This window comes from Cynoglossus semilaevis, chromosome 12 (assembly GCF_000523025.1).
Source record: "Cynoglossus semilaevis isolate Cse_v1.0 chromosome 12, Cse_v1.0, whole genome shotgun sequence".
Taxonomy (NCBI): Eukaryota; Metazoa; Chordata; class Actinopteri; order Pleuronectiformes; family Cynoglossidae; genus Cynoglossus; species Cynoglossus semilaevis.
In genome coordinates, this window is record NC_024318.1 from 17517237 (window position 1) to 17537484 (window position 20248).

Below are 20248 nucleotides of genomic sequence, written 5' to 3' on the forward strand. Positions count from 1 at the left end.
GGGAAAGAGGAATTACATGCCTTTGACCTAGAGCAGTGCTTCCCAACCTTATTTGAGCTATGGGGCTTATTTTACATTAAAAAAAAGGCCAAGCAAAAATGTCACAGAAAGTATGTGAAAAGAATTATTGAATAATATAATGATCATCTTGTTTTAAGTTTTTCATAATTGACTTACTCAATGCTAAACCTCAGCATGTTTAGTTGAACACAACAGGAATTGAAGAAAGACACTCGTAAAGCTATAGATAGAGTCTCTCTCTTTTTGTATATCAATATCGGGTTATTTCAATAGCAGCTCATGTCAGGGTTCAGGACTCGGTGTTCCTGTGCATTATTCAACAAAGCCTATAAACCATTTACAATTTTGCTATAATCTATTCCCCTGGGGAAATTTTTTTTTTAACATTAAGATAAGAACAAACTGTGATCGACAGTTTAAAATGAGCTATTACTGTTTCCCTTTGTCACTCCTTCATCCTCCTTATTACCCAACCTTCATCTCTTTCTTTTACTGTCAACCAGTTTCATTCACACGTATCCTCTGAGTGAGTGCGACACTGCTGCTGTTACGTAAGGCTATTTACATTACTTGTAGGTAATTAGGCTGAAAGGAAAAAGCTGCAGGAGATTAAAAAGAACAGGAGTACAACATTCATTGTACATTTAGAGTTTACATTACGACAAGAGTGACAGGGATGTATTTTGACGTTTGGGGTGGTTCGAATTGTTAAGGGTGGGAGTTGCATGTTATGTCTGCACTAAGAAACAAAGCAGTTATGTAAGAGAAGCAATCCCAGCATACCATGGGTTCCTGTGTATATATCTGTGAAAACGAATACATTGAAAGATCTGCAGCTTGCACACTTTGCGGCTTCTCCTCCGCACCCAACTTTAAACTTTGCATTATTACTACAACTCTAATCTATGACAAAATTGACAGAAAAATTGTCAGGCACAGAGGAATACAGACAATGTGGTAGAGATTAAACTAGTGTAAAGTTCATATTTCTCCAAGTGGCCAATCATCGGGCTTTTTGAGGTCACGTGAATCTGTGATTTACTCTTCAGCGTGAATATCATTCTCAGTTTTTCCTCTAGTTATAATATGTGAAGGGTAATGGCTTGCTAAAAACATGCTCACTAGGGGATTAGGTTGGTCGGACACTGGGCTTGTTCGGTATACCGGTAGCAAGAGGCAAGTGAGTGAGTGAAGTGGCGTACAAGGGAGGATAACACAGAGAGAGAGAAAAAAGAAAGAAAGAGAGAGATAGAAAAAGAGAGGGAGAAAGATGTGTCTGTCTAATATCTTTCATTAATGTGTGAGAGATATCTAGTCTTTCTGATAGCCCATGAATTGGCCATGAATGCACATGATGAAAATAATTGAGAACCACTGCATTAGGGTGTGAAAATCAAATCCAGGACTCTCTGCTTACAAGTCTACACTATGTAACCAGTCCTCAATGTCGCTGAAGTTTAAGTTTGGCTGACAAACTATAAGCACTTGGTGTTTTGTGGAACCACAGTTAACACCTGTAAATTGTGGCTCCAGTTCCAACTTGGAACAACAATTCAACTTGGAACATACATTCACACAGTCTATGCAGTACTGTGCCTGTGCAGAGGCCCTCTACATTCCAAACAAGGACACTTATGCAACATGAAACAGAAGAAACATTCCATGGTCTGCCCTCTTTCCTTCTGTATGTCAAGGTCCACTTGCTGCAGCAGTTAACTAACGCTTTTTCTCAGTGTCACACTCTCTCACTGTGGATAAGAGTATTGTTTAGCCTCTACCCTAAACTGAACACATTTACAGCTTTTTCTTCATTATCGATTGAACTTTTTTTTAAATGTATTCTTTATACTATATTCACTATGGAACTGCTACCGCTGCTTAACAAAATTAATTAAATTTAAAAAACACTGTGAATCAAACACTGAAAATCAAAACATTTTAACTGTCCTTGCCGTGCTGGACCCCTCCACCCGCACTTAGTACACCATTGATGTAATGTAGGGACATATGGATTCACATATAAAAAAAAGTAGACCAAGAAGAAAAAAAAAAGTAAATTACCTTCTAAATAAAAACGTAATATGTAGCCATGTGGCTAAATGACAATGACAAAATGTATTTATGTATTCTGCAACAAATTAAAAAAAAAATTATAAAAATGGCAGGGATGATGCACTGAAGAACTTAGGTATGGACCTTTTTTTTTTTTCATACGGAGGTAAAACGGAGGGCCCTGTATGGAAGAAAGTTGTAGCCCAAAAACTGTGTCCAGAATTTGCCCATTGGCTTTAATGATAACTTGGTACTGGGTGACCCTGAACAGGGTTGAGTACAGTAGTTGAAGGTGCACAGAAAAATGTGCGCCACTGTCAGCTGCAGATTAAAAATTAGCCCTATGCTGCACCCTGGAGGTGAAACGTTTGTCTGCATGTTCCCCGTGAATATTACTGGAGGCAATAGCAAACAACAAAACCTTGTTCCTGTAGTTAGACTGTCCTAATCAATATAAATGTCCACAAAAATAATCAAACACTAATAGCCGCGTCAGTGTGTGTATTAGCCTACATTAGTCTGGAAGCAGCAGAAGAGCTGGGTCAGATATGGATGTTTTCTGGCTAAAGCCAGGATCCGTTTCTCGGTGAGGGTGCAGTCAACGTCATCGTCCTGTAGAATCACTTCCTTCTTTAACACTTTGACGGCGTAAACCTCATCACTGCCTTTCAGTTCTGCCAACATCACCTGGTCAAATGATACAAATCAGTCAGAGAGAGTCAGCTCCAATAGTTAATGCTGTTCATCATCTAGTCTCCTTAAGGGAGTCTCCTTAGAAGCTCACCTTTCCAAAGCTTCCTTTCCCCAAAACTTTAATAAAGACAAAATCCTGTAGGTCCAATCTTTTTGCATCTAGACCTTTGACTTCTCCATTTGCTTGGTTCCTATTTATCGCATCTTCAGCACTTGCATGGTTGCCCTCTGTTCCCGAAGCAAAAGAAGAGGTGGGTAGCAGGGAATGTGTTTTATGCTTATCTCCGTGGTGGTCAAACGACAGAGCTTTTCGAAAGCTCTCAAGCTCCTTCACATCTGGACAAAACAGAAGAAATGTGAGCACGGTTTTGTTTAATTTATGAAGGGCGGTGATTAGTGTTTAAAGCTTAAACTACCTTGTTCACATGGGGACGTGGGGGCAGACTTTGAACAGTCCTCGTCTGTCTGATGGGTTCCTGGTAACTGCTGTGGGAGGTCGTGACCTCGCGAAAGCTGTTTAACAACACGACGTCATCAACAGATGCCTGTTTGTTTTCCAATGTCAGTATCTTCTTTGTTTTGTTTTTTAAATAAAATGATCTTAGATGAGAAATGATGCCGACAGCATCACCACAGACTTGTTCAGTGACTCCTTAAAAGTATTGCATTTTGCAAGTTAAAAAGAAAGTTAAAAAAGAAAAAAGAAAAAAAAACCAAAAACGGTATAATCTGCTATCTGTCAATGTACAATTTGGTCAAATTATCTAAGGCTTACACTTACAAAACTGACCTAATGTAAATTTAAGTTGTTTAACAATTTATATACCGGACCCCAAATGGTGAAATTTAGATCCAAATCTTGGTAGAATCTGGATTCAATGTAGCTGTCTATAATACTAGAGGTTACAGAAACATTCTAACCATAAGTATGTGAAAAATAAAAATATAAAAACAGGTAACCAAAATGGGCACTTTTGCACGTTACCTTTTTACGTCTCTGTGTGTTGTTGGAGATCTTGTCTGGAGTGACTCCCAGGTCAGACAGGACTTTGGCTATGCCCCTAGCATCCACGCCACAGGTTGGCGCTACATTATTCTCACAGCGCCTATGCACATTAACTTTACAAACTGAGACGTGCACACACATGCAAGCAAGGACACAGACACACTCATTAAACAGGGGTTCGGATCAACTTGTATAAGACTTTAATTATAAAAGGTTTATTACCGTAGTATCGTATTTTCCGGACTATATGTCACTTTTTTTTTTCATCTTTTGGCTGGAGTTGCGACTTATGCTCAGGTGCAACTTATATATTAAAATATATAATTTCACATGTTTGTTATTTTCAAACTGATAGCCACTAGAGGGCGCTCAAGGATTGTATACCAGCATCTGCTACTCCTGTACCACTGATAATTTACATATTCGTTATTTTCACACTGACAGCCACTAGAGGGCGTTATATGCTTGTGTACCAGCGTATGCTACTCCTGTACCACTAAAAATTCACATGTTTGTTATTTTTAAACTGACAGCCACTAGAGGGCTCTCTAGGCTTGTGTACCAGAATTTGCTACTCCTGTAAGTCGCATTTTTTTTTCGTCCTTTGCTGGTGCGAGTTATTCTCCGGAGTGACTTATAGTCCGGAAAATTTGGTAGACGTATTTCAAATAATCACACGCATGTGCATCGTCCTTACCTTTACACTGGAGCCCTTGTCGCAGCAGACCCCACAGCAGAGAGCCACAGTGGTCGCAGAAAGTGAGAATTTTAAAGTTGTGAATGGTGAACTTGTGTGGCACATTGACACTGAACCTCTGAGAGCCAACGTGCTGTAAAAGAGGGATGGACAGTGAGACACACCTACACGAATATTTCACATTGGAAAAGTCCCACAGCAAAGCATCAATAAATGTATATGTAATGAACAGGGCTGTGGAAATGAACGGTGAATGTGAATACATACACATTGGAAAAGTCCCACAGCAAAGCACCAATAAATGTATATGTAATGATGTTGTGAATACATGTTTTAATGCACTGTATAAATCCAGTAATTTCACTGTCCATTAACTTTTTTGTTGCTCTGAAACAGAGTTTTTTGCACACACTTAGGGAGTTTAAAATATCATCTCATCCAGCAGAGGCTTTACCTTTTTTAGACAAAAGACAAAGAAGATTCCAGCCCAAAGTGGTCAACAATCATCTCCTACAGTTTTTGACCTTTATTGAGAATGATGTTACACCTGAGGCGTTACCGGACTGAAAGCAAAGCTGGACTGTGATGTAATACAATACCACCAAGTACGGACATCCTCAATCAGATAGAGAGGGCCAGTTGCTGTTTTTTATAACATATTAGACCTGGCTGGAATACATGAAGACGTCCACTTTAAAGAGTGCAGTGACAGTACTAAAGGACGCAGGAAATTCCTGCAGCAGCTGGCAAAGTACACGCAGGCAATGTAAGATTAGGAAAAGTTACAACCAAAGACAAATCTTTCGACACCTGCTGCAATTGACACAAAACGGTGTGTGGTAACTGTACAAAAAGAACAAACAAATCACGTCTTGACTGTGAGAATCAGGGAGAGGAACGGAGGTGTACATCAATGTAAATAGTTTAAATATATCTGTGTTTATTGTTATTGCTGTTATGGTTATACTGCATGCATTACCACTGTTTTATCACTGATTGCGCTGCGTTGAATAAATGCAATGAGCGGTGGATTTACAGTAATATTAAATGTGTCAAAAAACACAATTCTCTGTTATTTTGTTGTTTTGAAGATCTCATAACAAAATCAATCCATTCATTTTTCATTTTGGAATGTATCATGAGTTATTATAGAGTTCAGATTCCAGCAATCAGAATGACCGTTCACGGCTGTTCTAGTAGTTTTGGAATCTTGGTGGTTCTCGGCGGAGCAACTCTCAACATATACAGAAAAAAAAAAGGTTTATATCACATTTAGCAATGACAATCTGATAAATTATGATCATGATCAATCTTGATGAATCCACAGCTACCCTGTAAATCATCTGATTGGAATTTTGTATTACTTAACATCCCAATATTGAAATATTATGATCTGATTCTGTTGAGTTGAACAACACAATTATATAGCCGCAGGAATGGAAGAAAGATACACACTAAGATTTTAGGTGTTAATTGTCCTTCACTATTGCTTCAAAGAACAAAGATAAATTATTAAGAACAAAAAATTGTATTGTTGCTCCTCTATCACTCCTTGGTGTCACACAGTCTACTGTAGGTTGAAGTATTTGGCATAGGCCAAGGACACAATGGTAACAAAAAAAAAAAGAAAAAGAAAACAAAGTTGCAGACCTGAAGCTCCCACACTGGGTCATCCTGCTTCTTTAGTCCTGCACATTTGGTAATGATTAGTTCATGGCAGCGCTTATGGACCACACAGGTACAGACTGCAGGAGAAACGCACACATACACAGAGAGAGCACTTAGGCAGGAAACCTAGCTGAGTTTTAAATAGCACTATAAGTTACGCAACAACACAGCCCTACCTTGACACTGGTAACCCTGCTTCCCTAAAACACCCCTAGAGGACAGAAGAAAATATAAATAGAATACCATCTGGTAAGTTGTTAGGAATGAATGACATTTGTCATTAGGATGGTTGGGATGAGCCTTACTACAACATCTTCATTAACAAAATTAATAAAAAGGCAAGATTTGTGTGACATCAGGTTCGGCCTATGAACATATACATGAACACATTTTTTCTGTTTTTGTTGAACATAATTTTGGCAATTTTTTTCTTACCAGATAAAGTCTCTGCAGTGTGAGCAGTATGTGGGCTGTTTCAGGTATGTGGCCATGAACTTATGTCCGTTGACCTGATGGACTCTACGGCGGACGGCACCCTGACGTTTTCTGGGTCCCATCCGCTGTCGAAACACGCGCTCCTCATTTTCCGTCAGTTCTGCTGCAACTATAGGCATCGGACACTCATTTTCCGTCAGTTCTGCTGCAACTACAGGCATCGGACACACATTCAATACTTTTAGGATATGTTTTTGCACAGAAAGTATCCACGCCACACATGCCTTGATGAATTTTACGTTTTGGCAAAAACACAGGGACAAATACACACAGAAACAGCTACTCACCGTATCAAACCTTCAACAATATGTCAGATACCTAATCTATCAAAAACAAATGTAATGTATATGTTCTCACAGACATACAAACACTGTGCTTGGGTTCAGACAGCAGCAGACACAATGTCTGGCTGCAACTAATTACAGATTCATTATTAATGATTAGTGAACAAGTTATTATTGAGTTATTGGTCTACTGTCGTGCACAACATAGTCAGTTCATCCATCTAATTTTTATTGCTAGATCCCAAGTAGAGCCTAGATCTATGTAGTGTTTCAAATAAACCTATACCTTATTCATGCTAGTGAGAGTAACCCCGAACCAAAAAAAAAAAAAAAATTAATCATTGCATTTGAATCCATTTAATCTGGCACCAGCATTCTGCATAGAATCACCTCATTATTAAAATAGAATAAATAAATGAGCTGCAATGTTGCCATCTAGTCACTTTCAATTTAATACACAGCCGTTTATCCCCAAAGCCATTAAGGGGCACACCCAGGCATTGTGTTTTTAGGTTTTCATTATCTGAGGAAAAAAACGATAACGATTATACCATACATCTCTATATATTAACATTCCTAACATGACATAAAAAAAAATATTTTTCTGTATATAGCTATTATCTGAGGAAAAAAACGATAACGATAATACCATACATCTCTAACATTCCTAACATGACATTAAAAAAATATTTTTCTGTATATAGCAGGAGCATGACAGAAAATATTTGAGAACCACTGCCTTAGGAGAACTTATATTTTTCTATATGCACTTTTGGATGTCAAAAATTTGAATTTAAGGACATGTATGGCAATTTGAATAATATGTTTGTGATATTAAGTCACAAAAGGTCAATCGTAGCAAGATGTTGGAAATTTGTCAGATGGAAGCACAGTGTTAGATTTGTCAAGTTAGGAAACAGGTAGAACCCAATTGCAGCACACCAGAGACAAGATCAGGTGCAAAGAGTTAATTAATTTCAGTCTGAAAAATTCATCAACCTCACTGGAAACCAGGAATAAGCAGGAGAAGGCCTCAGTAAGGAACGAGGAACGCAGGAACAAAGCGATAGATAGAGTGATCAAGTCATCACAAATGAGACAAATGAAAAGGTAATCACGGGACACAGGTGAGTTTGATGACACTGATTAACACAGAAACGAGCAGGAGAAAGACAGACCTTGCACACAGTTTTTGGTTGTAAGTAAGTCATTTTACCTTGAATGGTAAGTAGTGGTTATTTTTACAAGCCGTGCTTAGGATTTACCTTCACTGGAAGATCCTATTAGATCAATAACTACGTACACCTTTCCCTCAGGCTCCAGGTCAATCTGCAGAGAAATTAACACACACAAAAAGACAACTGGTAATAAAATAAATACACATCAAAAAAACAAAAGTGGTGGAGGAAATAAATACAAGGGTATACAAAGGTATACCAAAATCAATACTTTGTGAGATTTAGAAATACTGCCCATTTAACAACTATACATACTATATTCAAATTAATCATAACAAATTACAGTACTTTACTTTTACACAATGTGACCTAAAGAATTTAACTGCTACCATAAAGGGGCAAAGTCTATCTAGTTAACTTGTTCACATGGAGTCACTGCTATCTTTTGGTCAGTGGTCATGTGACATGAATAGATCAGTTCATTTTTACATTAATGTGGGTGGGGGGTTGCAGCACAAAAGCCTCCATGTAGTTATACTACAGTTATACCATTACCATATTTAGCACAGGCATAATATACACCAAGTTTATGAAGCTAAATGTTCTATTTTTATATTGTATTTATTGAAATTGTTCCATATTATTTAAATTAGTCACACAAAGAAAATAAAACAGGTGTGGAACACATGCATCAACCTACAAAGGTTTTTATTGTACGACTGATTAAATTTACCACAGAGAAACCCAGCTGTGCAAAAACAATTGAATTAGCATCTGCACTACTTTGAGAGGCAATCTGTGTTTGTATAATCAAGTGTGAGTGTATTGTGTGCGTCTGTATGTGTGTCAAATGAACAGGGCATCAGTGCAAGAGTTCACCCAGTTTGCAGCTCGTACCAACCACAGTGTCTATAATCCCTCTCTGCAAAACCCCACTCACCAACAGACACACAGGCAGACAGGGTGAAGGTGTGACTTCAGTAGTATATACAGAAGAAGGCAGTAAGCTCACTCAAACAGTGAAGCAGGCGTGGGGCCTTGTTGGTACTTCATCTCTGTGTGTGCCTCTTTCTATTCGTGCGTGCACTGCTTGTTCTGTGACAAATCACGTGTCGCGGTCATGTGTCCTCAGCAGCGTAATCAGCAGATTAGAAACATTTTGAGTTGCAATCAGATAAGGACTCCCATTTATCTACATTTTCTAGAGGCAGAGAGGAAGGAAGTAGCTACTGCGAAGGGACAAATGAAGAATGCAGAATGTCATAATCAATCACTGGCAGCTTTTGCTACAGTGTTGTGTAGTACTATAAGGTGGTCCAGTACTCAACGACACTTTTGTATGTGATCACATTCTAATTAAAACATGACTTATCTCTTCATTGTTGTTTATTTTTAGCACAAGAGTAATTAAAATACCTTTTCTGAGCCTCGGTAAAATCTGTTATTTGTGCTTTTTCAGTTGACATCACGACATACAGTAAGTTAAGTGCAGTATCTGAACATGATAGTGCCAGGCTTTTGCTGGGTGATCCTGATGTCAGGCACAGGTACAAATATAGTGTCTTCAGAAAAGTATATTTAAAGCCCCTTCACTTTATTCTGTTATGTAGCAACATGCTAAAGTTACGGTTGTGTGCATAATCTTCGTGTGTGTTGTTTATCTCGTGGTTTCAGTGATGACCATGAGAACAAGGCCATCAGTTTCCATGGTCAGATGACATGACATGATCATCGTCAACCATCTGCAGGTCTGTTTGTACACAAAAATGCAAAGATTTCATTATCAATGCCACTTGTGGCCTAATGAGTTTCACTTTTTAGTCTGTACCACTACACATGCATACACATACACACAGACCTTTTACAGTATCACATGAGTGGCAGCTGTAGCCATGTGACTTCATTTAAATGGAGTCAGGGGGGTCTCAGACTTTCGATCCGCGGACCACTTAAGGCTTACAAACCACCTACATGCAACCCACAGCTAGATGTCACTATATGGGGTCCTTCGACTTCCTGTACTAACTGCGTTTTGCATCACGTGTATATGCGTACGTGTATATTAATATCATAGCTCACAATTTCCGAAAATATGTAAATATGTCAACCAGTAATATCAGCACAAGAACCGTTGAAGAATGTTTAGATACATATTTTCATCATGTTATCATAATTGACAGGTATCATAATTTCGCTCTGTGCAAGTCCTCCCACAGAGTGAGATAAACCATGAGCTCAGCACTATTAACTTAGATCGTTTCCTCTTAAACACAAATGGCTGTCTGCTTTAAGAAAAGAAAAAAAAAGCAGAAATGAAATAAGTTGAAAAATATAGTGTTCGTTTGATAAAAGATGCTTAACATCGATCTAAGATCCAGGTGTATCTGATGGATGCTGCCGTTGTTGTGGGGGGTGTGCCTGCAGTTATTAAAAATGATTAGACAAAAACATTGAATATGCCAGTTCTGGTATAGTCATGCTAAAAACAGACAGAGAAACCTGACACAGACAGGTTAGTTTACCGTGTTTAGGTGATATGTTAGTTTGTAGTTTATGGTTCAGATGGGAAGAGAAATGGAGTAGGGGTGATCCTGAAGGAAGAATATGCAAGAAATGCGGTGGAGGTGAAACGAGAGTCAGACAGGATGATGGTAGAAGGTAGAAATAGAAGCAGAGATGATGAATGTTGTCAGTGGTTATGCCCCACGGGTAGGCTGTCAGTTGGAAGAAAAGGAGAAGTTCTGGAATGAGCTGGATTGGGTGATAGAGAGTATCCCCAGGGGAGAGAGAGTGGTGATTGGAGCACACTTTAATGGTCATGTAGGGGAAAGGAACAGAGGTGATGAGGAAGTGATTGGCAGGTTTGGTGTTAGGGATAGAAACTTGGAAGGACAGGCAGTGGGTTAGGGAGACAGGTAGGAAGGTGCTAGGTATGTCTTCTGGGCAGAGAAAGGAAGACAAAGAGATCTGGTGGTCAGAGTCTTTGCCTTGTCAAAATAAGAGAACAAGACTTAATAAATGTATAAAATGGAGGAAATGAGGGAATAGATCAACGTTGTAAACCATCGATAATGTAATGTGTATAATGTAATGCGAACTGTTAATTTTCGGCCCTAAATGAGATGGCAGGGACAGTAGTGGCCCCAGGTTGATTTGAGTTTGAGACCTTAGCTGTGCAGGTGTATAGAATATTGAGATAAAAATTCAAATGAGGCTAAACTATTTAAATTTATGTTATGTTTAAATTTATGTCATTCGATACGCTGACAGAGGCTAACTCCACTGAAATGATTGCACGTTTGGCTGGCTGTTCTGTGTGATGCATGTCTGTTTTTAGAATTAAACTTGACTGTACTTACCATGAGCTTAGAAGATGTGGTGCCTAAATAAGGATGGAAAACAATGGTACACCGGAAAGCACAGGAAGAAATGGGAGGCAGTGCAAAAATAACACGGAATTCTCGTCAGAATTTCAGGAATGACAAAAACTTGAGGCTATATTTAGGATTTGCTTAATCATTTCTGTAAACAAACTGTGCGCACTGAAGTAACCGTGCAAAGCCATGGTCTAATTTTCTTTTGTAGTGTAGGATTTTGTTTATGCAGCAGAAGTAGCAGTCGCCAATTGTTTCTTCCTCTTTCATTCCTCACATATCTGTAAGACTGTTTGTTTCACACTGCACACGGAGGAGGCAGCAGCTAAATGAATGATAACAGAGAAGCGAGAGGAGGGGTGCACTCAAGGAGCTCTCCCTCTCTTCACTTCACATGCCCAGAAGAGAGCTTGGACAGTGAAAACAGGAAGTAGCGCCTAGAAAACACACTCACTGAGATACACGCGTATGTGTACACACTGCCCTTCCCCGGTTTCCTTCACTCCACAAGGATGACGCCCCCTCTACTCCCTCCCACAGGGAAATAGGGTCAAGAAGTCATGAGGCTAGAGCTCCTCCCAATTTTCTGTGTGAGCATTTACAGATCCAAGAGGAAAACAACAAAAACTGTGCTTTCAGACAACAAGGTGCAAAAAATATGATGTATTCCCTCAATCGAATTTAGCTTTGTTTAGGCAATGTAATAACTTATTAATAATGCTACATCTAAACATGACTTTGGTCAAGTGATTCTACTCTATTAAAATGTTTTGTTGTTGTTTTATTGTTGTATTATTGTTTAAATTGGAATCACAATGACACAATAATATATTGTTTCCCAAAGACTAGGTTGCGGCCCTCAGGTGGGTTGCAAGAAACTTTTTTGGGGGTTGTCTCACATGTTTCCCAGGAGTTTACTCCTATGTCTATTGACTTGGGTCGTGAAAGTTTGTGACTTTTAAAATATGGGTCCCTAGACAAAACGTTTGGGAAACACTGCACTAATACATTGAATCAGCCCTTTCTTTTAAGGTGAGAGAAGTTTTTTTTTTTTCGTTCAAACTTTTTATGTTTCAAACTGCGTACAAACGCACTGCCATGATTTTTTTTCCCACAGCAAATACTACTGCTACTGCAACTTCATCTCACCCATTTTTTTGCCTCCTCTGCTTTTACATTACATACAATACATTTAGCAGATACTTTTATCCAACTGACTTACAATTCGAATCAGTCAATCAACACTCAAGCTACAGTAAACATACAAAACACAGAAATGCATAGTTAATAAATAATAATGAATAGTAATAAATAATAATAAATAGTAAAAATACAGGTATAGTCATAGAAGTAGTAAGTCTCATAATATCTCATAACAGTATGTCATATAATATGTCATAAGTATATCATAAGGATAGTAGGTCATAGAGTAAGAAAAGGTGCATGTTAGATTTTATTGGTTTGGTTTTACACCAACTATTTCTCTTCTCCGAAGTCTTCCTCTGACCAAATCATCTCAACCTCACCTCTCTATCTACCGTAACTGTCCCAGACCTGCTCATTCCTCATCCTGGTAAGGTACGACAGATCCCATATTACTGAGAAGCTCTCTCTGACTGTAAAGCGATGGGAAAGCAGCATAAAAGTGGCAAATAAAATACAACGATCACTCTCCTATTAACCTGTTGCGAGGATGCTGGGTCTGTACAAAATGCGAAGGACAACGAGAGGTGTATCAAGTTTTGAAGCCGTTGAGAGGCTGAAAATGGGCCCAGTTGTCAGACATGCTACCAAAAAAAATTCACTGGGATTTGAGAGTATCTAAATATTTATTAACCACACATAAAAGGTTGCTTAATACAGTTCACTACTAAATCAAAACAATCCCACTGAACAATGAAAAACAACTGAAATTAGCAGTCAACAAAATATATGCTCACCCTCTCCCTTCCTCTCTCTCAAACAAGAGAGCAATAGGTGAACACAGGTGCTGGATCCCACTTATAATTACGTATGTGACCCCCTACAAATAATAGGAGTATGATACTCATAGACTAAATCATACTCAGAATAAGCAACACTTTAACCAAAAGAAAAACACATTCATGGTTCCTACAGGAGGGTTAAACAGTTCTCTAGGTTATTTTGTAAGAGAACCGTTTGTACCGTACTTTCATTTCAATACATAAATATAATAAAGTATCTGAATATTTACTGAATATATAATACACTGCATTTCTGTAGTAAAGTTCTGATGCGTCAATTTGCTTTGTATATTATTGGTCTGTATTTTCCGCTTAGTTAAATTTGAAGATATTCAGGAAATCCCTCTTCCCACCACAAACAGCGAATTGCTCTTACCACCTGCGTGAGGTTTCTGAGGTGGGAATTTTCTGTGGGTGTGCATGTTTTTTTTTTTTATAAAAACCGTTGACAGTTCTTGTACAAACTTGCATAACATTTCCCTTTCAGTTTCAGGTGTGTTGTTTATTTTAAAGGAGGCTTGTCACCACCTTGGTATTTAATATCTGTTCTTGCACTGACTCTTCCAGTGAACTGATGTTTGCTATCTTAATACTTTAGTGGGGCGGGCCCCCTGGAGGGGGCGCGGTGAGGTGCCCAGGGGGCAAGAGAGGCTTCCAATGGAATATGGCACGCTGATATAAGTGTACCATTGCTGTAATGCTTGAATGATAACAAGCCTACAGTCACTAGGCGGGGTGGGGGGTTTCGTGAAAACATTTTTCTCCCCAAAGGGGGGAGGGTAGGGGGGGCATGGCAAAAAATAATTGAGAACCACTGCTTTAAAGTAACGTTCAAACATTAAAAGACCACTAAAAAAGTAACTACATGTTCATTCTACACCTTATGGCTTAACAACAGAACAAATATAAAAGAGACCTAGCAGAACACAGCCCTTCTCACTCATGTTGCAACTAAATTACTCATCAAAACTGCAAAACTACTCTGTATTTTTCCTTTACTACCTAGATTATTTACACATCCAGACTCATGTGATTTCTATTTATAGAGACAATATTAACCTTAAATGCAATTCTCCCTTCTTCCATGGACAGAAATACTGCTTGTTCAAATCATTCTAACCTGCCTAACTAAAGTACCGTAATTCCCGGACAATTAAGCGCACCTGAATATAATCCGTACCCACTAAATTTAAAAATAAACAAATATTTGTGCATATATCGGCCACACTTCTCTATAACGGTGCCCACATTGTAACATGGGATATTTACACAGAAATATTTATTTTTCACTTTTAATTAAATAAATGTTTTTTTCCAAACAGTGCCTGTAACACGGCTGGTTACGTTTTAACAGCTCCTGTATAACCAACTTACGCTCTAACATGACAGGGCTCAAACTGCTCTCCACTTTCACACACAGCCATTCACAAACAGACATACACTACTAGTATAACGCACTGTAGCCTACCAGAAAAAGTATAACACACTGTAGCCTACCAGAAAAATTATCGATCGCTAGCGGTATGAACTTCATTAGCCTGTAAAAATCCATAAATTAGCTGCATCATTGTTTAAGCCACAGGGCTTAATGTGAGTGAAAAATGTAGCGATTTATAGCCCGCAAATTACCATATTTTCCTTGAAGTATTTTATCTTGTTAAGGTTTGTGGGAAGGATACGTTTTAGAAGAACAGAAGCCAGTTTGTTTTCTTCATGTTTTTCTGAATTTCATTTCTTTAGTACAGGCTTCTGCTTGTACTTGGCAAAAATGAATACAATTGTCAGTTGATTACAGGGTGATGTCAAATTCTTCTTTGTCAGAGTGTCATCATGCATATCAGAGATTATGTCAAGACATGTTCATAGAGGAACTACTATGGCAAAATCTGAAAAAACAAAAAAAACTTGTTTCAAAGATTGTGTTTAGAGATTATGTGATCATAGATTATATACATTTTCACAGCATATGACATGACGTGTTGAAAGCAGAACTTGGTGATAGCGTATTAGCCTGTAAAAATCCATAAATTAAAAACAAAAAAAAAAAAACAATGGTAGATGATGAAACTCTTAGATGTTATGACACCGAAGTGAGGAGACACATTTCGAAGCGACTTTCAAAGTTAACAATGGTTGAAAAAGAATCACACAGACATGACTAAGTAAAAAGCCAATAGAATGTTAAATGTAGATTGAGTTTGTGTGTGTGTGTGTTTGTGTTTGTAGCTACAGCTGTGTAATCAAAGCCAAATGTATGAGCTCTACTGCACTGATTTCTATCCAAAATACAGGAGTTTCTTTTAAACAATATTGTATGGGCAGTAACATTAAGTCATTCACCTGAGATATCAACTACTGTCAAAGTGAGACATTCTGCTGATATAACACATGACTTCAAGGGAAATTATGAATGTCACACTTTCACACAGTTACAGAGTAAAATAATCTAGTTAACTCTTTCCTCTACATGGATTAAACATCTTCTCTCCTCAGGGGGACTCCATAATGAAAAACTGCATTTGGGCCTCACATGTGTTCAAAATTACAAACACAGAGAATCTGAATATTTACTGGTGAGCAGAGCAGAGTTCTTAGAGATCAAATACCATGACACAGCTGTAGGCTCCACTGACAATGACTATACTACATAATTCAAAATTAATCGGGCCAGATTGAAGCCCCTAACCCGAGTTTTTGCCCACAGGCCATATGTTTGAGTAGTACATTTTCTCTTACAGGAGCCATACTAAGCATGTATAATAAAGGAATACTGAAAAAGGGAAAAAACAATGACACAGGGTAGCATCCCTTCTTATGAACATACCCTATATATTTTCTTTCTGACTTTATAATGACTCTTTTTTTGGTTTACAGCTTTGTGTGCTACACAAAGAACACACTTAAAAAATTGACCATAAAGTGGCATCAGCAGTCTGGCAAATGCTAAGGGCACCGCTTGTCAACGGAGCCCCAAAGGGAAAAGAAAAAATGGGGTAACATTCCCTGTTCTTATACCAAAATAGTTCTAACTTGTTTTTTTCTAATTAATAAAAAGCATTCATCTTAAAAATGTTGTAAGTCCTCTGGAGGACTGGAGTTATAATATCCATCCATCCATCCATCCATCCATTTTCGTCCTCTTATCTGTTACCGGGTCGAGGGGGTAGCAGTCTGCATGACTGCCACCCAAATCACACTGCACCGTACCAACCCCCCTGAACCTTCCTGCGGGTGGTGAGTCCACTGGAAGGCGCCAACCGCCCTAACCAGGATCTTGCCCAGGAGGTGAACCCTGGGGTTCCACACCAATGACAGAGACCCTCTGGGTCCAAAGCGCCACTCAGAAATATCCAATATTCAAATGGACTAAAATCTCTTGTGCCCAGGAAGGAAATAAAGAAGAAGGAAAACAAACAGCAATTAAAGGCATAAAGTAGATAATATGCATAAAGTTAATTCCATGACTTTTTCTACTGTATTTCATTACTTGTCGAGAAACACTGATGGTTTACTAATCAATAATTTGCTAGTTCTGACAGCAGTTTATGTTACTGCTTATGGTTAACGTCTTCAAGAAACCTACTCTTACGATGTAAGAGTGCCAGGAGTTTTGTAAATGTAGATGGTAGGGATCTGGGGTCATTATTGGGTCAGAGACTGTAGGGCAGACAGGTGAAGTGGTGTATCTAACTGACAGCACCTACAGGGGTGTCAAACTCATTTTGGTTCGGGCCACATGCAACCTAATTTAATGTCAAGTGGGCCGAACAAGTACAATTATAACATAATTAACTACAAATAACAATAAGTACAAGTATATTAGATGTTAATTGTTATTTATTCATATCTAATGAAATATAAATTTACAAATAATATCCTAAACATTAAGAGTGCATGTATTTTTCTTATTCATCAAGTGGCCGGATTGAACATCCTAGCGGGTCGGTTTTGGGCCACGCGCCGTATGTTTGACACTCCCGACTTGGATCAGAGTTAGTCTGTTTGAAAAATGTCTTCTAAAATCAGTACAAAAATATTGAACTGGATTCATCGCTTTTGCAATCAGGTGGCTCCATGCCCTCAATGGATAGTAATATGTCAAGCTCCACCCCATGTACCAGACCACAAAGTTCCCTGGTACTCCCACAAAACTGGTAAATAAATACTCCAATGTGCCGTGTTGTTAAATTTGCATACAAATACATGTGTACGAGTTTGAGAGTTGCGTGTATCTGTGTCATAAAAGCTCACCCAGTCTTCGAAGTGCTTGCTGTCGCTGTGCAGGATGTCCTCCAGCTGGATGATGCAGTTGGCCACGAAGTCGTCATAGCCAATGGGTGCATCGTGGAAGACAGACAATTCTATCTTGCGGCCCTCGTGAACCTCGGTGGTAAACTCGTCGTTCCACGTAGGACTGTTGGTCCTCTGCTTGGTGGAGGTCTGGCCCACGCGCGAGTCGTCTACGTTAAGGGCGACGTACGTGTCCAGGAGTAAGGTCTGGGTCTTTGGACCGACGGCGTGACGCAAGAACCAGGCGGTGGGCTTGAGGTTGACAGCCTGGCAGATTTTGATCTTTAGTTGCCCGTTAAAGACTACCATGTCGTCGGCTTGTTTACACCTCACCTCTTTAAGCTCCTCGCGTCCTGTTTTCTCCTCCTAAACAAACTCGTTGCGCTCCTTTGGCGAGAATAACGGCTCAGCTCAACCGGTGGTTCCACTGTTTCCCTCCCAGCTGAGTAACAAACGCCACTCACGCCAGAGGAAACACGTTTACTCTGGCCCGATACGCATAAGAAATCCCACTGACAATAACAAATAATGCGCAGCAGCAGCAGCAGCAAGGACGGGTCCCCTGACCTGGGGAGCGTCTTCAGAGGCGCAGCGAGGAAAACTGACAGTTAGACCACGATACATACAAAAGGGAGTGAGACGTTCAGTCAGGACTTTATTTTCAGTTTTTCATAGAGTCCGTCAGCTGTGTGAGGACAACGTTGAAGCACAAGCCTGCAGCTGCATTGCACCGTTTGTGTGTATGTGTGTGGAGGGGAAAGGAGGGGGGGTTGGAGGAGCTCTGTGGCGGCGCATCGGCGATGGGAGAGCTGTACACAAGGAGAGAAGCCGGCAGAGGGGCAGAAATAGGCGATGTGTAGCCTAGCTGCGCTCAGCATGCAGGGCCTGTTATGGTGTCCGGCTGCCGAAATGAACTTCCATCATTGGACATACCTCTTGCCGCTTCCTCCTCCTCGTCTCCTCCGTCTCTTGTGCAGGAAATGCGGAAAAACACGTCAGTAAAGGCAGCGGGACGTGACTGAGATGTCGGGTGGTTGTGCGCCACAGAGCGGGCAGATGCGTATTAGACAATTTAAAAGAGTAGAGAAGGCGCGGTCCTTAATCTGACAGCGGAGAAAGCGGATGAACCAAAACACACATACGGGTTTCCATGGGACTTGGGGACCAACTTTTTGATCATCCTTTTAAAGGACCACCCTTTCTAAAGGTCCTAGAGCGCCGAAAAAAAATCAAGTACATGTAAAAAAAAAAAAAAAAATCAGTTAGCCTAAACACACTTGAAATATTTTTCAGCCCATATTTCCACTGTTAGAGCTAGTATTTATTATTATAATAAACACACTCACAACACTGTTAGAGCTAGTATTTATTATTATTCTAACACACTCACATATTTTTATAATCCACTTTTACACAATGACATGACACTTACACCCACTATAATGAAAACTACCACTAATTACTAATTGAACTTGAAATCATTAGACTCAGGTTTGAATTGCAGAACTTTTAATGACTTCAATTGCATATAAAAACATGTGAAGTCAAATGAACACTGGCACCCAGTTTACCAAGTTTTAAAAACATAAAACTTGTACATAAAACATTAAGACCTCTATTGGTCTAAGTAATTGTAACTGCAATACTCACACTATGTCGAGTGCATTTTCCTCTTGTAGCTCGTAATGCGGTTGTAAACCCCAAACTGTTGACTTTTTTTGGCTTTTATAATAAACACACTCACAAATATTTTTATAATCCACTTTTACACAATGACATGACACTTACACCCACTATAATGAAAACTACCACTAATTACTAATTGAACTTGAAATCATTAGACTCAGGTTTGAATTGCAGAACTTTTAATGACTTCAATTGCATATAAAAACATGTGAAGTCAAATGAACACTGGCACCCAGTTTACCAAGTTTTAAAAACATAAAACTTGTACATAAAACTTTAAGACCTCTATTGGTCTAAGTAATTGTAAACAAACTGCAATACTCACACTACGGAGACTGCATTTTCCTCTTGTAGGCTGTAATGCGGTTGTAAACATAAAATTTCAGGTTCTGCCAGTCCCTGTTCTAAAGTGCTTCTGGTTCAGCCCTCGAACATTTTTCACACTCACGCTTTGTTGGTAAAATGCACGATGTAATGAACTGAGTCATGTGCTTTTCCACTGCCTGCACCTCTGTTTGCTGCCAGGGTGTCCTCTTCTTCTGGGCAGCTTTACCTTCAGGTGATCAGAAAGACAGATTTGTAACTGAAAGGATCTGGAACAGTGTTGCTGGAATTCCACTCTAAAACTCTGAATCCTATATAAATATATACGTATACATGCATCTACGAGAGAAGAGAAATGTGTACAGAGCTCACCTTTGGAGGAAGGTTTCAAAACACCGTCTCCTAAAGGAATCTCAACTGGTGATGGTGATGGTTTGTGTCTCTTGGGTGATGGTGGTGTTGTTTCATTCCTCTCAGTAGGAGGAAGTTCCTCCT

General features: G+C 39.2%; 1 protein-coding gene across 2 annotated transcripts in view; it reads right to left on the reverse strand.

Moving 5' to 3' along the window:
- Nucleotides 1–19038, reverse strand: part of LOC103387794 (protein kinase C epsilon type-like) — a 36942-nt gene extending 17904 nt beyond the window's left edge. The window contains exons 1-10 of one of the 2 annotated variants that reach the window (XM_017037529.2): nt 17705–19035; nt 8182–8245; nt 6573–6741; nt 6314–6348; nt 6120–6214; nt 4470–4602; nt 3752–3894; nt 3183–3279; nt 2858–3102; nt 2587–2760 (exon numbers count right to left, since the gene is read on the reverse strand). In XM_017037529.2, coding sequence (XP_016893018.1) covers nt 2587–2760; nt 2858–3102; nt 3183–3279; nt 3752–3894; nt 4470–4602; nt 6120–6214; nt 6314–6348; nt 6573–6741; nt 8182–8245; nt 17705–18052 — 1503 coding nt within the window. In that variant the 5' untranslated portion in view covers nt 18053–19035. Of the gene's footprint in view, nt 1–2586; nt 2761–2857; nt 3103–3182; nt 3280–3751; nt 3895–4469; nt 4603–6119; nt 6215–6313; nt 6349–6572; nt 6742–8181; nt 8246–17704 lie in introns of both variants that reach the window. The other variant, XM_025060846.1, reaches the window with a different exon arrangement.
- Between the last annotated feature and the right edge of the window lie 1210 nt (nt 19039–20248).